The sequence below is a fragment of the Lingula anatina genome, chromosome 3 (genome assembly GCF_051362555.1).
Source record: "Lingula anatina isolate TDL-2025a chromosome 3, LinAna3.0, whole genome shotgun sequence".
NCBI lineage: Eukaryota > Metazoa > Brachiopoda > Lingulata > Lingulida > Lingulidae > Lingula > Lingula anatina.
The window spans coordinates 10,582,754-10,600,339 of NC_141769.1; the positions used below are offsets into that span (position 1 = coordinate 10,582,754).

General features: G+C 34.3%; 2 protein-coding genes and 2 long non-coding RNA genes across 7 annotated transcripts in view; 2 read left to right on the forward strand and 2 right to left on the reverse strand.

Moving 5' to 3' along the window:
- Positions 1-3: 3 nt before the first annotated feature.
- Positions 4-14,479, forward strand: LOC106164257 (ankyrin repeat and LEM domain-containing protein 2-like). 2 transcript variants are annotated; one of them, XM_087007397.1, is made up of 11 exons: positions 4-441; positions 698-864; positions 1,089-1,286; positions 8,797-8,985; positions 9,274-9,396; positions 9,653-9,725; positions 10,028-10,215; positions 10,642-10,748; positions 11,127-12,032; positions 12,397-12,528; positions 12,727-14,479. In XM_087007397.1, the coding sequence occupies exons 1-11, from the start codon at positions 54-56 to the stop codon at positions 12,902-12,904; spliced, it is 2,649 nt and encodes an 882-aa protein (XP_086863523.1). In that variant the 5' UTR covers positions 4-53; the 3' UTR covers positions 12,905-14,479. The 2 variants fall into 2 exon arrangements, with proteins under 2 accessions (XP_086863523.1, XP_086863524.1); XM_087007398.1 differs by having other exon boundaries at positions 4-429.
- LOC147762899 (uncharacterized) lies at positions 1,499-7,191 on the forward strand. Its single transcript, XR_015333310.1, has 3 exons — positions 1,499-2,027; positions 4,937-5,066; positions 5,762-7,191. It is a non-coding gene; the product is annotated as an uncharacterized LOC147762899 (long non-coding RNA).
- On the reverse strand, positions 6,897-8,653 carry LOC147762900 (uncharacterized). The gene is made up of 3 exons (XR_015333309.1): positions 8,388-8,653; positions 7,895-7,950; positions 6,897-7,403 (listed from the first exon to the last, which is right to left on the reverse strand). It is a non-coding gene; the product is annotated as an uncharacterized LOC147762900 (long non-coding RNA).
- LOC106164258 (exocyst complex component 1) overlaps positions 13,656-17,586 on the reverse strand; it is a 16,367-nt gene continuing 12,436 nt past the window's right edge. For all 3 annotated transcript variants that reach the window (XM_087007396.1, XM_087007394.1, XM_087007393.1), the window contains 7 exons: positions 17,352-17,478; positions 16,732-16,815; positions 16,309-16,462; positions 15,843-15,988; positions 15,353-15,475; positions 14,664-14,735; positions 13,656-14,476 (listed from right to left, as the gene is read on the reverse strand). In XM_087007396.1, the coding sequence (XP_086863522.1) occupies positions 14,327-14,476; positions 14,664-14,735; positions 15,353-15,475; positions 15,843-15,988; positions 16,309-16,462; positions 16,732-16,815; positions 17,352-17,478 (856 nt within the window). In that variant the 3' untranslated portion in view covers positions 13,656-14,326. The remainder of the gene's footprint in view (positions 14,477-14,663; positions 14,736-15,352; positions 15,476-15,842; positions 15,989-16,308; positions 16,463-16,731; positions 16,816-17,351; positions 17,479-17,586) is intronic.

Here is a 17,586-nt window from a genome sequence, read left to right on the forward strand (position 1 = left end):
ATTTTGTAGGCAGACGGGGATACATTGTAAGTAAATTGGATGGTTTCCTGAGGATGGAGGAGCTAAAATCAAGCATCAAGCAGCTAAGCGATGAAAGCCTTCTCTCTGAGTTGCAGAAATCTGGCATCCAAGCTGGTCCAATTTTGTCAACAACACGTCCACTTTGGGAAAATAAGCTCATAAATTTGGTTGCAAAAAAGAAGGGGCTATTAACCCCCGAAGGACAAACAGAGAGAGAGGTAAACATGAACTATGGTAAAGTCTCGTCAAATAGCGTCGACAGTGTGCCCAGTAGCACCGTTGCAAGCCAGAGTACATGTAGATCGGAGGACCAAAATGATGGAAAGATGGATGAAGGGAAGAAAGAAGCACCTGCTTTTTATTACGGCGTCAGTCTACCGTCTGATGCTGATCTGACTAATGAGGAAGGTGTGGTATATCGTATGTAATTCGATTATTTTCCTATTTGTATATGAGCTCAATTTTAAAATGGAGAATGCAGTGAAGCTCACTTAATAAAAAATTAGCAACACTCAATCCTGAAAAAGAAAAATTGGGGGCATATAAATCCAAATGAATTACTCTATTACTCCTATAATATTTTTAGATATCCTCCACATGCCCTTGTATGTCATATATATATACATACACAGAACATCACTTGAACTTAATTAATACATATTTTCCATATTTTCAGTAAAAGAAGCAGTTTTCACTGATAAGATTGAGGCACTGAAATTTGCTAAGAAATTCAAAGGAGCAAGATTTAAGGCTTTCAAGAACCAAGAAGAAGCAAATAATTTTGCTCAGCAAGTGGCAGACTTTTCACAGTCCCCTGCTGCCAAACAAACAGCCTTGCCCCAGGTATTTTCAGGTCATTTATTCAAATGTCACCAATTACTCTTGATTCTGTCAACCAGAGGCTGAAAGAAATTGTGATTATTAAAAAAAGAAATGGTTGTTTATTATTTCATTTTTATTCAGTTGCTTAAATTCCTAAATCTGGAAAGTATAATCTTCTATTAAAATGAAAAAAGTATGCCCAGTTAACCAAAAGAATATGAATACTATCACCATCTTTGTCTCAGGGATCACCAGACACTGTTGCTGGAGAAACGGGTACAGGAACCATCACAGAGTCTCTGCCTTTTAAAGCCCCTAAGACTCAGGACTTGGTCAAGCTTAGGAAAGCCATTGAAACTGATAACAGAGACACTTTTGAAAACCTAGTCTGGAGTAATCCAAGATATCTTATAAGTAGTGGGGACACACCTGCCATATTACAAGTAAGAAATAGCATCATTCGCCTGTGTATGATATTTCCATTTTTATGCTTTGAATGGTATGTCTATAAGATTCATTTTAAGAAATATAAGATAACAGGGATGCACCAGTATTGCTTCAAGTATCAAATGATAAATGTGGCCTTGATGTAACATAAAAAGATAAATAACATGGTCTGGAATAAATTGAGAAACATTTATATTATAATAAAGATAAAAGTTTTGCAAGGCTTAAAAGGACACAAAAGAGGATTTTCGCGCCAAAATTGATTTATCCTGATTTATCCCGAGGTTAACACTACTTTTCCGCGATTTACCAACCTTTAATCTATCATTCCCGGCACTCGCCATCGCTCTGTAACATTTTTGGAAAATACAATAAAAAGAAAACCTCCGCTTAAGCGGAGGTTTACCAACAACCACCTCCATTTTCATAATTGAGCTCTCTAGACTTCCGGATCTCGCGAGATTCTCGTATTGCGACCTAGTTAAAACCAGTTCAAGCTGCCGGGAAAGGACAACGTGAAACAGGAGGCTCAGTTATGCTGGGAGTCCTTCGAAGAAGCGAAGACAGATAACAAAAAGAAAAAAGAAACAGCCTTTACAAAAAACATGCGTAAAACAGTGTATCAGCAAATGTACGACAGGCAAACAATAAACACCGGCGAGGAAGAAGGCAGATGAAAACCTGCTTGGGTGAATGGATACGAAGAATGGCCTGGCCGCGAAGTATTTACTGGATTTGTGAGTACCATTTACAATAATCTTTGAGATAAGACACCAGTGAAAATATTTATTAAGCACAGAGATTTATGTTTATTTACGTGTGTTCGTTGTATATCTTAACGATTGTCAGGCTCGTCTGTCAAAATATGCCATGAAATTGTAACTAATATGAGTGGTATCGATGACAGAAATTGCAAGTGTTGCTCATATGTCGACTCTGACAGGGTTTGGGTTAGTTTATAGAGCAAAGAAAGTTTAAATAAAAACGGACATGGTGGGAGATACTAGTCTCATTACATATACATTACAATGACCAGGGCGAATTTTTGACTTACCGAGGGCACATTTCTTGTGCCTCTAACATCTAGGCATACCACAGTAATTAAGACATATGACAAAGATGCTATTTCTTTAGGCATCTAAATCCCAAAATGAATGTGCAGAAACTGTTATTGTATCTAAGTTTAACCCAATGTTAAATGGCATGTCAACTATAAGTGAAAATAAATAGTAGTATTTTGATTTTATATTTTAAAGACAATTTGTCTCCTTTTTACATTAAAAATAAATAAATCAGAAAGGGGATATTGCATGTTTATGTTTGGTACATCTCTCTAATGTATTAAATAGTCCAGAGTAATAATTTAGATCATACAATTTTAACTTCCAACCAGTATTTCGGAGATTAAACCAATATGAAGTGATCAAGAAACTTCAAAATTAAGTTGTAGTTAATACTAGTGCAGTTGAAGATGACAGTCTAGATAATTTAAGGTGATCATATTGAGAAAAATGGCATTTATACTTATTTCAGTTGAGTTTTATACTTATTTCAGTTATGTTTTTACATAATTTTTCTCAAACTCGATTATCTTATTTTATGTACTGTTGCTTTTTATGTACAGACACAGATGTGTCTGTACATATTGCCATCACCTGCGTCTGTCGTCGCCGATGCCGATGCCGATGCCGTCGCCGGTGCCGTGCACTTTCCTTGTAAACACGATAAGTGGAAGGCAGTTTCACTTTTTGGCTTAATATTTACAGAGCTGATGAATATTCATAAAACGCAGGTCAAGTTCGAAAATCAGCATGATCGGGCCATTTTAAGGGAAGTTATGCTGTTTTTTCACTTTTTTCGGCATATATGCAACCCTGTAAACACATTTTAAGGAAAACCGTTAGGCCTGTTGTCATGAAACTCACAGTAGTGGTCAATCTTACTAAAATGGAGGTCGAGTTCGAAAATCAGCATAATCAGGGCATTATTTTAGAAGTTATGCTGTTTTTTCACATTTCCTCAGATTCAACTCTTAGGCATGTTAACAGTCTCATTATTGAACTAATAAGATACGTAAAAGTGTTTGTTTGACATTTCCTGCATCTTTACAACATTTTTAGTTGATTTTGTAAAAATGATGGTAAACTTGTTATCGTGTATTGTGTAATAAAGTGTCAAAAATGGAAATAAACCCATATCATTGCAGTTTGTCAGATTTATTCATTCACTATGTTCAGAATCTCAGAATGGAGAAAATTAGACATTTAACACTATTCTATTGATATTTTCCCCATCTCATCAATTTTCTTAGTTGATCATATAAAAATTGCAGTAAACTGTTTATTTTATGTTAAAAAAAGTGTTAAAAATGGAAATAAACCCATGTCAGAACAGTGCTGTCTTGTTTCACATTTCCTCAGATTCAATTCTTAGGCATGTTAACAGTCTCATTATTTAACTAATAAGACATGTTTAAGTGTTTGGTTGACATTTCCTGTATCTTTACAACATTATTAGTTGATTATGTAAAACTGATGGTAAACTTGTTATCATGTATTGTGTAATAAAGTTTCAAAAATGGAAATAAACTCATATCATTGCAGTTTGTCAGATGCAATCATTCACTATGTTTAGAATCTCAGAATGGAGGAAATTGGACATTTAACACTGTTGTATTTATATTTTTCCCATCTCATCAATTTTCTTAGTTGATCATATAAAGATGGCAATAACCTGTTAATTTTGTTTTATGTTTAAAAAATTGTTAAAAATGGAAAAAAAAAACATTTCAGAACAGTGCTGTCTTGTTTACATTTTGGCATTTTCAAGTTGTGACTTTGAAGTTCCATATGGGCCTGAAGACCTTTGCTAGTCACATTTTCTGAATATCCATGATACTAATATTTTATTATTAAAATTGATGGTCATTATGCTGTTAAACATAATGTAATATTGCATCAAAATTTGAAAAAAAAAACTATTTTGGGCACTGCTCCCATGATGACCATTTAAGAAAAACAATGTCACTTACTGTTCTCAAACAGTACAGTAAATATGTACAGATGTGTCTGTACATATTGCCGTCGCCGTCGTCACTGTCGCCGGCGCTGCCGCCGTGCACTTTCATTGTAAACATGATAAGTGGAAGGCAGTTTTACTTTTTGGCTGTATGTTTACAGAGCTGATGAATATTCATAAAACGCAGGTCAAGTTCGAAAATCAGCATGATCGGGCCATTTTAAGGGAAGTTATGCTGTTTTTTCACTTTTTTCAGCATATATGCAACCCTGTAAACACATTTTAAGGAAAACCGTTAGGCCTGTTGTCATGAAACTCACAGGAGTAATCAGTCTTATGAAAACGCAGGTCAAGTTCGAAAATCAGCATGATCGGGCCACTGTTTTAGTAGTTATGCTGTTTTTTCATTTTTCAGCATATATGCAACACTGTAAACACAATATAAGAAAAACAGATGGGCCAATTGTCATGAAACTCACAGGAGTGGTCATCCCTGCTAAAACGCAGGTTGAGTTCAAAAATCAGCTTAATCGGGCCATTATTTCAAAGAAATGCCGTTTTTTCACATTTCCTCAGATTCATTTCTTAGGCATGTTAACAGTTTCATTATTTTTTTTTTTGGTTGCAGTATCAAGGTAACTTTTTCCTATGGTATGCCTGAACTGGAAGAAGTGCAGATGGAAGAGGAGGAAGATGCTGAAGAAGAGGGAATTAAAGGATCCTGATGATCCAACATGGGACTAAAACATGTCTTTAGAGTAAGCAGAATTTTAATAAGCTGATATTCACTCCTCATATATTAGGTGCATGATTTCTCTTTTATCGATTTTTTCCAAAATTGGCGACACATAATGTAAACATAATGCAAGACTCTATTTCCTCCGTCAACTGAAACGAGCTAAGCTTTACCAAAGTATTGTGCACTCAATTCTAGAATATGCCTGCCCTGTGTGGCATCCAGGACTAATTATAGAGCAATGCAAACTCTAAGAGACTGACCAAACTCGTGCTTTGAAGATTATTTTCCCTGACCTATACTATGATGAAACCCTGAACCTGGCATATGTGTACTTTAGATAAACGAAGAGATCTGTGCAAAACTTTCTTTTACAAAATAACTGAATCCTCTGAAAAACTAAATCACATCTTTATTGATCAATCCAATCGTCTTTTAAGATCAAACAATAGTAACAAAGTGCCACAATTTAAGACCGACAGATTCTGATGCTGTTTTATTCCGTATGCACTTTTAAATTTCCTATAGTATTATGTTGTCTTTTATCCTAAGTACAATAATTTTAAAGTTCAATTAGCAGTCTTTTAACTCAGTTTTATTTAAGCAAATATTCACTTTATTTTCATTATAATTTTCTTAACACTATGTACAACTTCAACCCACTGGGTTGCAATCTTAATAAATTATTATTATTATTATTTTGATTTGCTTTTTTAGACCTAAAGGTTATGAGCAACTGCCAGTATGATGTCCTGAAGAAGAGTTTTTTACATGGAAGAGGAACTCCATGGCTCTCCACCAAAAAAAGATTAACTTTTCTTGAGGGTCCAAAGCGAGGACGAGTTGGATAGTGAGAGACTTTTCCTGACTTTCGAGTGCTGCTTACAGGATATATTCAGTGAACTCATCTTGCCAATGTGACAAAGCATAATCTGCTGACTTCAAACCATCTAGCACTTACATGTATGCTATAATGCAGACAGATTGGAAATCAAGGTGGTCTTTCCTCCCAAACCTAAGTCATATGCCTGATATTGAGAATAAACCATTTTGGTCCAGCATTTACTTCTTAAATCTAAATGACATCAAATGTATTATGGAATATGGTACTGGTGGCATATTGTGATTTCAACTTGATTTTAAACCAGTGTGTTGTTAGATTTTGTAAGATCACCAGTTGCAGTTTTGTGACTTTGTTACAGCATAAAATTCTGTATTTGGCAAATGACTGCATGTCATTTCTTTTAAGACCTACAAAAATGGTTTGAGTGAACACTTGTGCCTGTATTCAATTCTCCACTCAGCCATTATTTAGAATTCATGCAGGGAAGCTATGCCTGTATTTTTTAAAGAAATATTTATACCTTTCTATTTATTCCCTGCACATCTTGGAAAAGTATGTGTGAATATCTTACTGATGAAACAATTTATGTTTGTGTAAGTTGGGTTGGTCCTTTCTTATGACACATCCCTTTGCATGGAGACAGCTCACATGAGTCAATACACTGACAGAGAGGGGGATAATTTGTTGATCTGCAATCCTCATCGGTCTGCATGTACATCAGACTCTTAACATGATAGCCTGGCTATTAATAAGTCTCTCTCAAAAATGTTATCATACTATAATGTGTACTGCACAATGTGAAAGTTTGTGAATGCTTGAATAGAAGGCTTATTTATGAAGATGGCATTAATGAGTTTGAAAATAATTATGCATTCTAGCTTACAGAATCTGTGTATGTCTTATTCATTACCTGTGACAGGTAATAATAAAGATGATTTGGCCAAATTCCAAACTTATGTAGCAAACTTTGTTTATTCTTGTATTTTTGCCAAATATAAATAAAAGATGTTTCAATATTTAAACTTTTATTTCATTCATAATCTCTACCCAGTTAATGCTTCATTGATACTGCAGCTTATGCTTTGTACATAACAATATGTTAATTAATAATAACAGTTGGATAGTACATGTTAATTTACTAAAGGGCTAGTTCTTAGAAAAACATGTTCGACATTAAAATATATTCTAAAAAAGTTTTCAAGTATTGCATTAGAATTGAATCTTTGGATGTATTTGACAAAATTATAAAATTATTGAAGAGTTGACAATGCACAGAAAATAAAGGCCTTGAGGCTCTCGCTGATCTCAGTCTTGTCACTTTAAATACATGTACATGGGCATTATAATATAAAACTGTTCACTCGGTTTTGGTAAAAGGTGGTGGATCATGTGGTCATCGCTGCAAATTTTTTGTAGCAGTCTTTTACACAACTTGTCACACCGACATTGAAGTGATGCAGTATTGTAAGATTGGAGTGCTTCCTGGTATGAGTTTTCCAGACATAACTTGAGGCACTGTAATAGTAAAATTACATAAAATGGTTATAAAGAAAAAAATGTATTGATATTATCATAACAGCACTATTCTTTAACAAAAATCAACAAATTAGAGGGCATGATCACTACATGATAACCAGCTTATTATAAAGAAGCAAGTCTGATTATGGCAAAAAAAAAAATTAAATTTAAATATCTGCAGCTGCATTAAATCATAAAGGCCACAAGAAGAAATAACATAATCACACATGGTTTCAAAGAACTGATGTAAAAAAATCACACTAATATTCCCCACTTGGAATTAGAATTTTGACTAGCTAATTTACTACAGTAAAGTGCTAAACCGTACCAAATGGCACTGTTCACCCTCTAAAATACCAAAGTTTTAAGCAGGCCCAAGACCCCACGCCAACTAGGGGAGGTCGGCTTTGCATCCGCGGACCCCCCCCCCCCCCCTTTCAAATAATCCTGGATCCGCCCATGTTATACTGCTAAAATTATTAACATACCTGATCTCTTCACTCGTGCTTGAAGGGGTGTATCACCCAATTCCTCCTCTGAAAGGCTAAAAAATCATTCCTTATAATCATATTCATTGACAATATTATTAAATTTACAAATAAGCTAACGTAGTTACGTGCCGTACAAAGAACACCCTCTAACCCCACTAGTACTCGAGTTACATTGTATATCTCATGGGATTCCCCTGCGAGAATATGGTGTGAGGTTAGTCTGTAAGTACTGGTAGATGACCACATTGAGCAGAAAAGGGTATTCCTCCTGCTTTACAGAACTATACACCTCAGGGGTAAAGTGCACTATCTCGCTTCATATAACTAGTACTACGTACCCAGTGCGAGTGATTTGGCTGCGAGTGCGTTACCCGAGGAAACGTTAATTATTAGCAGTTATCTACGCTTTTTAACTTCCTCTGCCAGACATTTTGATTTCCACTGCCATCTTCCCATTTTAAAGTACTTTTGGTAAATATAACTCGCTTACCTGCAAAGATTCGGTGAGCAATTCCTCTTCTCCTTCACGTCCACGCTCACCTTCGAAACGACATGCTGTCTGCATTGTTTACATCTCGTATCTGAGTCGAGAAGCCGCGTTATTTCAAACTGTGTCAAGATGGCTGACGCCCGGGGTTCGAAAGTGGACGGTGAATATGATTCTTTTTTTCGATATTGATTAAGGCCATTTACCTGCCATTTTATGCTTTACCCATAGCAATTGTTCTCAGATAAGTTAAAAAAGAAGCAATCCATGCACTAAAAAGGCGTTTTTAATCCTATTTTTTGTCCCTTTAAGCCAAATGAATAAAATGTTGTCTGGAATGAAAGTATTAGAAAATGATCAAAAATGTCAAGAAGACTTTTTACACTAATCTTTCTTTTTCTATTTGTGTTAGGAGGGATTTAGATACAATGGCTTACATGTATGTGCTATGAGGAACAGACCAGACATGTGTCGCCTCCTATTGGACACTTTGGAAGATCCTGCTTTCATAAAATTACTGTATACAAATGACACAGAAGAAACAAGAAATTCCAGAATAGACTTTTTGGTAGACTTGTACCTGAATACACCAGATAAGGGAGTAAGTTAGGTCATCCAAAGAAGTTCCTTTTTGAACTTTTGAATTCAGTTTAAGAAAATTGGTTACATTAATCAATGTTATGCATATTTCCGATACTCATTAGCAGGTTTATCAACATTTTTGGTTTTTTGTTTATATGTTCATGTATGTGGGCTACATAAATGATGTAAGTATGCAAAGGTTACTTATTCAAATATGAATTTTAATTACAATTTTCCTATAAATAAAAAATGGATAGACAAATCAATGCAGCACAATTCTTACTTTAGATTTCATTCTTTGTCCCAGGTCTGTGAAACACCACTTCATTTTGCCTGCAAATTTGGACATGTGGAAATTGTGGAAATTTTGACATCTCATCCTAAGTTATTGAAAAACATGAGGAACAAATATGGAGAATTGCCAGTAGACGTATGTCTGTATTTAATGCTAAAAAGAATTGGTTAACTTTGAATTTCAAAAATTATCTGATAAGTTTTGGTTTTATTAAATACAGTTGTTCAGGAGAATATTGCATTTGATGTCTTAATGGTAGTGTATAAAGGGATTTTTTTGTTTGTTTGTTCCTGCCAGACATCATCGTTATTAATCAAATTATTGGCTGTTGTAATTCTTTTGACTTTTTTTTTGCTCTCACATAGGGTCTTTTTTTTCTGTATCATTGTAGGTGGTATGCTCGAGAATAAAAGATAAATCAAAAGAAAAGGAAGCTAGAGCAAACATTGAGGAATTATTGCAAGGTAAGAGAATTATTTCATTACTTAAAATACAATCTTTATTTTTTAATGATAAACTCCATGCTTCCCTCTTTCTCCAACCTCTATCACCTCTTTATTCTCCTGAGATATGGTAATAAAATTGAAAATGATTTGATAATTATATTGAAACAAAATCAACATTAAAAGATTAATAACATTTTGTTAATCTTCAAATGTTACATCAAGGCCACATTTATTATTTGATACTTGAAGCAATACTGCTGTATCCCTGTTATCTTATATTTCTTGAAAGGAATCTTATAAACAAAATTTTATCTTTCCAGATCATTATTACGTCCCTCTCTTGCGCTCTGCAGACAACACCTTGCCACCAACCATTGGTGAACCCTGGTCACCTGACCACACTGACTTTGTCCATGTTCCTGGCACACCTGAACATGGCAGACATGGCAGTCCCAGAGATCCTAAGCTGGAAGTCAAGGCCTATGCTGGACCTATGCTGTCAAACAAGGTATGGTTCTTGGTGGTGTTGTGTGATTTGGGATTTTTAAAAGAACAGTTTATGTTGCCGGTCAGGATGACTTTTGTTCTTTCAGTGGATCATATAAGCAAAATCAATTTTTTAGTCAAATTCACAGCGGAATTATTTTCTAATGGAGATGAAAATGTTTTTGTGTAGCTCAACTGGTGCATAACTGCATATGCAAGTGTGCAGGGGAAAATTGTATAGATGTAATATTGTCATATTAAGTTGGGTCAGGTTTTCTATAAGACTTACAGGCATAGTTAGAATCTGTTGGAAAAGTAAATATCTTGTTCAGTTATGAGTATTACTAATAGGAAAAAATGAATACATTGTTGAGTCCATAGTCATTTCAGTTGTTTTGCAGTGTAACTGTTGTTTATACTATTTATTGAAGGTTTTTCTTTAATTTAGGCAGAACTTTTTAGAAGAAAATGGAGCACCCCTTCATCAGGTGGAAGGAAAAAATATTTTCAGATTAAGCGGGGTGATGGTGATAAGGGAATGGAGAGGATTGGGAGGTGACAAATTTCAATTTTTCTACAAAAAAATAGCTACTATTAGAATTCATTCTTCGTGAAATGTAAAGCAGTACTGTTTGTAAATTTTTTCACTTGGCATGTGTGTCTCTCAGAGCCTTGGCCACAGCTAGATACACTAATAGTTGTAAGATAATGAATGCGTCTTCATATTATTTAGGATTGTGGGACTACCCGGTATTTTACAAAATATTTTGATATTTCTAAGGACAAAAATTACTGTAGACAAAGATTTTCAATGCATTTTTCAATAAGATCTTACATAAAATGGTTTTAGTTCACTTTAGATGGATAGTTTTACCATTTTGATTGAACCTCTTCGAAAAAACCCCAATAAATGACATTTGTTTGGCATTTTAGAGACCTAGCTATAGAGCTTGGAGTACCATGGACTGAATATTGGAATTTCCTTGATAAGAATGTGAATATTTCTTCACCAGAAGGCTTAAGATTGCTAGAGGAGTATCTTAGCAAGAAATCTGAGCAAATACCAGATGATGTTGATGCCTTGATGGAACTGACCAGTGAGATGAGTTTAAATGACTCCTCTGCAGCGTGGTCGCCTGTTGGTAGTAAATCCCTACAGCGAGATGGTTTGGTTGATCGAAGTGCAAGACCAGATCTTGATGGAATAAGTGTCAATCTATTTGCAGCTGATAAACAAGACTTGAAAAATGAAATGGATGTTGTTGATGGTGACATGGGTAAAGGGAAATCTAAACATGTTCTCAATGATTCAGCAGAGTATGAAAGGGCTCTGAACTCTATGACTGAGAAATTTTCCAGAATAAACTTGGACTTGAGTTATAGCTCTGATAACTCTGGAAGATATTCTACTCAAAATAATTTTTCAGCGTCACCTGCTGTGAAAATAACCAGCTCAAATGATTCCAAATCTATATTTACAAATCTAGAGGAGAAGGAAAACTTGAAAGATGATTCAAAGATCACAGTAGCTAGTAAAAATGAAGCAAGAGGAGAGTCTTTCGCAACGACTGAGATTTCGGAAAGTGGTCAGGTTTCTCCTTCCAATCCATCAAAGGTTTCTAAACTTTTTGGTGCTTTGTGGAGCATGACTAGTTATATCCCTGTCCCGGGATTTTTGAGGAGAAAGTCTGCACCACCACCACCACCTTCAGATGATAATGTTGAGGATGGAGAAAGGAACGTGGAGGAGGAAGAGGATGTGAAGGATTTGGACCAATCAGATAGTGATAGTGACTCTCCTGATTTATACAGTGCTGCAAGACCTGTTTTTATACATGGGTAGGTCTCTTTCGGTCTTCCTTCATGTCTTTAAATGTTCTTATTCAAATTTTTCCTAGTATGGTCAACATTAATATCAAAATTTGGGGGAAATTGAAGTTTCTGTCTAACCAGAGATGTGTTTCTTTTTTTGGGATTTCCTCAGGAAAGTATTTTAAGTGGCAATTCGGGCGTGCTTTGTTCATGTAAAGAGTTGCTGCTGTCATATTCTGTCATTGCAATGATTGGATTACTTTTCAATTACTTGTTATCAAAAATGAATTGAAAAAAATTCATTAGACTTTTTGAAGGAAGTGGTTTTGACGAAGGAGTGCAGCATTTGTAAAAACTGCATTTTATTATCACCTATTTTTTGTATTTTTAGAGTTCGTCCAACAAAGGAAGACATGGATGTTTACAGGGCTATTCAAAATGCTGTGATAAAGAGAAGAGACTTTCCACATGTACTAAAGTGGAAGAAACTTGTGCAGTCATTTGATGATGATGTGAAAGAAAGGTAATCTTGACGTGTTTTTTTTTTTTTTTTTTTTTGGGGGGGGGGGGTGTAGATTTATACATAATTGGGTCAGCGATTTCAACAAAAAACATAGATTGTGATCTCTGCTCGTGAAGCAGCGCACTGGTGTTTAAGAAGTCTTCAGCTCATAAAAAATGCATAAATGTTTATCATGCCATGGTTTTTCTCTCACTTTAGGTGGCCCAGTCCATCAAGAGCTAGAAGATTGGACTTTCTCAGCCAATCAGCACCAGCCAAGGCATTTACTGCTGGACATGTATCGACTCCAAACAGTCGCTTCACAGCAGCAGATATCAGTTTCAGCTCTCCACAGCTGCCGAGTAGGAGTAACAGTTTTCAGGGACAGGATACATAGTTTTTTTCTTCAATCACTGAATCTTAAATCTGTTATCTTGAAGATATAGATACATGTACTCTTCCCTTCATGCCATTTTTAGCGGGTTCTTTGCTCACTGATGATAAAGAGGCAATATCCACATAAACTGAAGAGTAATTAAGGCTGATAATTTTGTCTGTTATTTATTACTCTTACTATGGAATAGTAGGTGAAAAATGTTGATTTAAAATGATGGAAGAGAATAGTTCTTCATTTGTCAAAACCCGTGTTTTGAAAATTAAATTGGATATTCATGTTCTAATCTTTCTGTTAAATGGTAAGGATATTTAATATATAAATAATTAAGGAAAGAAGGCAGCTTGTACAGTTGTAGCCTTAAGTGCTTCATTTTCTCTTAATTTATCAACTCAGCATAAAATGCAACTGATAACTTATTGAAGTGTATAGTGATATATAATAATAATGATATTAGTAATTAATCTAAAAGTAAACAATTGTGTTTTAAGATATGGCCCTCATGGAAGCATGTTCATTAAGTACTTGCCCAATTCATATGATGTACCAATGATAGTCATTTTATGTTTCATATTTATTTGTTGATAACTTTAATAATTGCCATATAATTATTGTAGAAGTTTTTTTTTTTGACATGACAAACAATACGACTGATGCATTATGTCACTCTCTCACTCAGCCCTTCACATTTCCAAAAAAATGAGAGACTAAAGTGCTTAAAAAAAACTCAACAATTTATGAATTAGACTAGGAATTTCATTTTGCATCAATTTCTTTATTTAACCAATGACTTCACGTTTTACAGCAATACATATTCATTGTACTACATAGATATTTTATGATCATTTAAAATGCTCTTTAAATTTTCAATTTCAACCATGTGTTGAAATGGACACATGCAGCAAAACATAGCACCATTGTTATTATCATAATTGCACGATAAGACACCGATACATGTACATGTAGATCTTCAGTTTGTGATGATTTAAATCAAGTTGCCTAAGACTGAAAGCTGGGCTTTTACACAAGAGAGTTTACAGAAAGTAAATAGTCCTGAAGCTGGAGTAATATTTGACAGGAAATGCTCTTACATAAGATATTTTAACCATCTGTCAACTCTTGGTGGCAAGAATGTCACCTAGTTGTTGATCTGCTACAAATGTGCACACTGTGTATAAATTTCCAATTGTTGTGAACTTTAAAGTGTTTCCCAAAATTTGAAATTTCTCCAAGTATGTTCGTGGGTATGAATACACTGTTCATTCAAAGGCTAGTTTCTGTATAATATCTTCAGTCTTCTGAAGTGACTAAACCTGTTCAATGTCTTAGCAAAGAAAACTGCAGTGTATTGTCAACAATGAACAATAAAAACCTGGCATAACCAACATACTTCTATTAATGATGAGTAGACGTGTGTTCATATATCTAAGCCTGTGCAATATCTGTGAAGAACTGCAGAATGTCTTCCACACTAAACTCCAGGGTGATGTTAGACGCTGGGTAACACTTGGCAATCAGGTGTTCAAAATGTTTGTACTGCTTGAGAAACTCATCCTGCATTGAATGCCATACAACCTGGATTGATAAAACATTAATGTGATTATTCTTAATGAGGACAAAAAATGTAAATTTTTTTATATGAATGACCTTTTCTAGCTACTTGACTATAATTTTGAACTGATTGATAGTTTTTTCCACAACTGGCCTGTTTATAATCCATTATATTTGACTATAAATTTTCAATTATGTCCAAATTTTTTACCTGAAATAAGTTCTCTTCTTCACATAAGTGCTTTTCAACCTTCTTTCTCAAATGTTCCAAATTCTTCTTCACCTAAAAAAAGTAAAATTTACACTCAGCGCAGCTGGCTGAAATATCCAAGTTGGCACATGCCCAGCAGGAAAAGTCCAAACCTAACAATTATTTTTCATGATATTATTGCCATTTATTATAAATCTAGATTCCTTTTCACACTTTATATCCCAATATGACATAGTGATTTTTTTTAAATTCTAAACCCTCTGTCACTGTTACATAAAATATTTCGAACATTCATCAATTTTCATAACTCACAAATACTTCATTTAATGACGTTAAATTCCTTTCCATTGCTACTTAATAATCTTTTTGAGATATAACAAAGTAATTTTTGTAAATTTTATTATGGTATAGATAAAGTACGAGGCGCTGAGCTTTACGAGAAATAGAGCAGATAATTGGCGAGGCTTCGCCTCGCCAATTATCTGCTCTTTTTCTCGTAAAGCTCAGCGCCGAGTGCTTTATCTGGCTTAAAGCACGAGTAATTAACCCTGAGCATTGGTGCGTGGAACGCATTCGTGGATGTCGTGACTTTACACGAAAAAAAGCACGGCGCGACCCATTGTCTTTTGACAGGAGAGTGCTTTAAAGTAAAATAAATGATGCTGTATGCTTAACTCTCCATCCCTTACCTCTTTCCCAGGATATTCTTTGATGACTTTTCTCAGCTCTTGTTTGCTGTAGGCCAACTGGTACCCCACTTCATCTTCCTTTACTCCTGAGGCCACCTTGCTCTCAATACCTTCAAAAAATGTCTACAAACACAAAGCGTCTGAGCATCACTCACTGTATTACAATGCATAAATGTTATTAATAATTCTGAAAGTATGTTTTGTATTGGAGTAAAAAAGAGGGAAACACAATTTAAAAGTCGTATTTGTTAATTTAACATCTGAAGAAAATTGTGTAATTATTCTGAAGTAATGAAATCAAGTACAACACAGGTAACAAAATAAAGGCATCTTGATATTTCTGCTCTTCTAAATTCTGTAAAAGTCACCCATAAAATAAATTCATAAATTTTTTTAGGAACTTGAACAAAATAATCTGATTTACAAAAATACACAGTATTTAACAAAAATTCAGTTTTAAAATATATTTCATTTCACTCTGTCTTCTTACATTGAGTTTCTCCAAGGGTCTTCCCAGGTAAGTTGTCACATAGGCCTGTAGGTGCTCTTGGTACCTCTGTCTGGCATCTTTACGTTCTTTTTCCAAACAGCTGATCTTTAATTGGGATAATGTGGCATACAAATGGTGATAATTTTCTGAAGAAAAAATAATTTAAAACTGACGTATCATTTTTCTTATCACAGTGAAAATGTACTAAAGCTTATTCTTAAACATTATCATCAAATTAAATTATAAATTTATATAAAACTAATAAATTATGAGCAAGATCGGGTATATTTCATACTATTATAATCAATATGTGGTATTTATTGCCTTGAAATTAAAATTAATTATTTTTCAATACTTTATCCATTGAGGCAAATGTTCATAGACTGTTTCAAGACTGCTGTGACCTGTTAAAGGTAACATAATTCAAATTCACAAAGAACCAAACAGCAATGCCCTGTTTTCTTACCCATAAGGACCACATCTTTGGGAGTCTTGGGGTGATCTGTGCTAATTCTCAGAAGCTGCTCAAAGACAGTTCTGATGAGTTTGCTGTAAGCTTTATCAAGGTCAGCTCTCCTGTCTGAACCTTGGAATATAGCCTCTGCCTGGTGGGCAAAATCCTGAATAAATAAATAAATAAATAAATAAATAAATAAATAAATATGATAAGTTCCAACTTCAAACATATGATCATGGGAATGGATGCAAATTTTCAAAGTTAGAAAAAAATTACTTATATCATACAAAAAAGGATGAAAATATGTAAAAACAGAGAGAAATGGAAAAATAAATCTACAAATTGTAAAAACGTAATTCATTTTCCACTTCATTCCCTCAAACTTATAATTAGGTAATTGTTTACTTTCTCGCACTTACAATAAGCCCTTACCTCAAAGTGGTGTACAAACATCACAACACCACATTTATTCTTCTTAGAAATCCTATATTCCTCCACAGCTTTGATTCTGTGTAACTAAAACATGAAAATCATGAACATTTTAAATACATAATAGGTATAATGTCACACATTTTGGAACCATGCAATATTAAAAATCATTACTTTAAAAATGTAATTTGCGCTATATAAAAGACGTAAAAATTGAAACTGAGGGAGAGAATTAGAATTGAAGAATAAATTCAAAATTTTTTTTATTTCTACACCATTTCTGATGACCAAGAGGTAAATCTTATTACAATAGCTGTACAACTGAAATTGGCTGTTTATTCTGACAACCAAGAAAATACCCGTAAGGATGCAGATCCCTTTAAGTTTTAAGCTGAACTTTTGATCAATAGATTTACATGTAAGCCAACCATAGAGAAATTTTTCTTTTACTTAAGCAGTTTGATTTTTAAAGCCTTGTTCATATCGCAATTTTCAGACAACTAAAATCTTTAGTTCACTCTATTCACTATGGTGAGATGAAAATTTTGTTTGAGTTATATCATATATCAACCGATAAGAAATCAAAATAATAAATGCTTGCAAAATAAATAATGAATACTTACAATGAATCTATCAAAGTTTCTTTTAATATTGACCAGAACATTGGCAAACACTTTGCTCAGGAAGGAACCAGCATCCTGGGCATGGATGACATGTTGGCTCATACGGACCAACATATACATGGAATTACTGCAACAGATAAACATGATTGTTCACAGTAATCTTTTAGCATTTATTATTCATACATGTTTGCATAATCAGTTGGGTATTCCCTAAAATGAAATAACTTGCATAATT

What these genes read in the sequence shown, in the direction of transcription:
- LOC106164257 (XM_087007397.1), top strand. Translation starts at nt 54, where the DNA reads ATGGAGGAGCTAAAATCAAGCATCAAGCAGCTAAGCGATGAAAGCCTT. An exon ending in ACACACCTGCCATATTACAA is followed by an intron (nt 1,287 to 8,796) that starts GTAAGAAATAGC and finishes TATTTGTGTTAG; the next exon opens with GAGGGATTTAGATACAATGG. An exon ending in GGAATGGAGAGGATTGGGAG is followed by an intron (nt 10,749 to 11,126) that starts GTGACAAATTTC and finishes TTGGCATTTTAG; the next exon opens with AGACCTAGCTATAGAGCTTG.